Source organism: Citrus clementina, unplaced genomic scaffold, assembly GCF_000493195.1.
Source record: "Citrus clementina cultivar Clemenules unplaced genomic scaffold, Citrus_clementina_v1.0 scaffold_6, whole genome shotgun sequence".
In the NCBI taxonomy this organism is placed as follows: Eukaryota; Viridiplantae; Streptophyta; class Magnoliopsida; order Sapindales; family Rutaceae; genus Citrus; species Citrus x clementina.
Window position 1 is genome coordinate 261,104 of NW_006262139.1, and position 2,357 is coordinate 263,460.

Here is a 2,357-nt window from a genome sequence, read left to right on the forward strand (position 1 = left end):
CAGGAAGTGGAGCAGCGGCTGCAGCTTCACGATGGTTAGAATTCTATGATCATCACCTAACTAATTGTTAGTTTAGTTTTGGTTAATTTTCATGAAATTATATGTAGGATGAACTTTTAGATAAGTTTTTGGCTTATGTAACATCAATAAATAATAATGTTTGGACTAACATGTCCTGTTAATTTTCTAATTAATTACTTAAGTTTTTAGGTTAAATGATTTCACTAACATGATATCATAATAAAGGTCTTATATTTAAACCCTTGTGTTCTCTTAATTTAGTCTGATTTAGCTTTTATTGTTTTTATTTCCAATTCAACTCCTTGGACTCTTACTCCGTCTCTTTGAATCAAATTTCTATCTAACCCTATTGCTCTTTCTCTTTCACATTTAGTTTTTATTTAAAATGCAATTCCTTGGACTCTTAGTTTCTTGGAATCCTAGGACTTGCAATGCACTTGCGAGTGCTGTAAACAATATCCCTTATCGGCTAGGAATGAATCTTAGGTTAAATGTGTTAGTTTTGGATAACCTTCAACTCCTAAGTTCACTTTTGAGTATGAGTTAGTTTTATTAGCTTCTTAATGATGTCACAGGCAAAATAATTTATAAGTGGACCCATTCTACCTTACTACTTGATAACAACCAAACAAAAATACTGGCCTAAATGTGATGAAGGATCTTAGGGGCAAAAGGATTGGGCTACATGTGACAGGGGGTGTTAAGGACAATATCCGCATCGTTTGAGGATAAAAATTTTAGATTAAGTTAATAAGATTAGGATAACTCTAAACTCTTGATTAACTTTTAAGTATGAGTTAGACCCATTGCGTTTTATAGATAGATATTACTTTTCCAAGAATGGCCTGCAGCTTTGAATTTATCGCTTCAAGAAGAAATCAGACGCCTAAACCAGCTAACCGCCATAGAACCTGATCGAGTGAGCTTCAATCTGGTTGAATCCGAGCCATCAACAAGCCAAAGTGGCCATGCTACAGATGATCATGAAAAACCAGAGCCTAAGGAGCCCGAAAAGTATAATTGATTTGCTTCAATTGGAGTTCAAAATCATAAAGACAAATTAAAGAACTTTTCCTTTGGTTGTGGGACTTCTTTTCTTCTTTTTGTGTGGACTTTTTCTATAAGCAAATTTTCAAGTGCGAATATTTGCGGATCAAAGTATGAATTAAGTAAAAGGAAATGTTTAAATGAGACGAAACTTTTTCTTCAAGTGTGAATATTTGTGGAACAAAGTATGGATTATTTGTTGTGATTTCAGAGCCCAATCAACAAAAAATCCAAATCTTGATGGAAGATCAGAAGTCAAACACAAAAAAGGTAACAAATGATCTTAGGCCATTTGAGCATGATGTGGAGCAGCAGTTGCAGCTTCAAAATGGATAGAATTCTATGGTCATCACTAACTAATTGTTAATTTCATTTTGATTAATTTTCTTAAGATTATATGCAGGATGAAATTTTAGGAAAAGTTTTGGCATATGTAACATAAATAAATAATAATGTTGGGGCCGTAAATTATCTGATAACTTGAGTTTTCATGTTAAACGATTTCACTACATGACACATAATAAAGGTCTTATATTTGAATCCTTGTGTTCTCCTATTTTTATCGGGAAATTTACACTAATAACCATAAAAATTTTAGTTTTTTTCATCTTAACCCCTCAAACAAATTTCTATCAACATTAGCCATAAAAGAACCGTTGAGACCAAATTACCCTTCTCTCTCATCTCCCTTTCCTCTTCCTCTTGCCTTCTTCTCTCCAGTTCTCTATTAATTTCAACATCCACCTCTTTCTTCTTCTTCTCTCTCCTATAATCCTCGTAATCGTTCGGTCTAGCGGGGTCGTGCTCCTCGATTACGGTCGAAGTCACGTCGACCAATGCCGGTTGCGGCAGCGCTACCACGTCGTCGGGGGAAGGTGCGATTGCAGGTGAGGAATGGGGTCTAGTCGGGAGAGAATTTTGGGTGGTTTTGGGTTTGGATTGGGGCTTGAGGATGGTTTGTGGTGGCGCGAAAATTGACCAGACAGTGGTGGTTGTGTTGGTGGGTTTGTCCTCATCGGAGGGTGGAGGTAGGTATCCGTACAGCCCGCCTAGCATTTCGCAACGTGGCTTTTGATGGAAAATCCCGGGGAATTTGAATTCCGAAATTGGATTTTAGAGAATTAAAAAGCTGATTTTGTTTTGTTGTTTGGGTTGTCTGATGAGATTCGATCTGAGGTAGAAGAAGATATTACATACGAATAAGAAGAGACGAACAAAGACGAAAGGACTGGCGAAAACAAACAAATACTGAGGTAGAAGAAGGCAACCTGTCGCACGAAGCTTGGTGC

General features: G+C 36.7%; 1 protein-coding gene across 1 annotated transcript; it reads right to left on the minus strand.

Moving 5' to 3' along the window:
* Positions 1-888: 888 nt before the first annotated feature.
* LOC112097204 (DNA-damage-repair/toleration protein DRT111, chloroplastic-like) lies at positions 889-2,124 on the minus strand. The gene is made up of 2 exons (XM_024181807.1): positions 1,740-2,124; positions 889-992 (listed from the first exon to the last, which is right to left on the minus strand). The coding sequence occupies exons 1-2, from the start codon at positions 2,122-2,124 to the stop codon at positions 889-891; spliced, it is 489 nt and encodes a 162-aa protein (XP_024037575.1).
* Between the last annotated feature and the right edge of the window lie 233 nt (positions 2,125-2,357).

Bases quoted from the DNA above. Each gene is read 5' to 3' on its own strand.
- LOC112097204 (XM_024181807.1), bottom strand. From the start codon at position 2,124: ATGCTAGGCGGGCTGTACGGATACCTACCTCCACCCTCCGATGAGGAC. The intron at 993-1,739 runs GTAATTTGGTCT...GATCATCTGTAG, and splicing joins AAGGGAGATGAGAGAGAAGG to CATGGCCACTTTGGCTTGTT.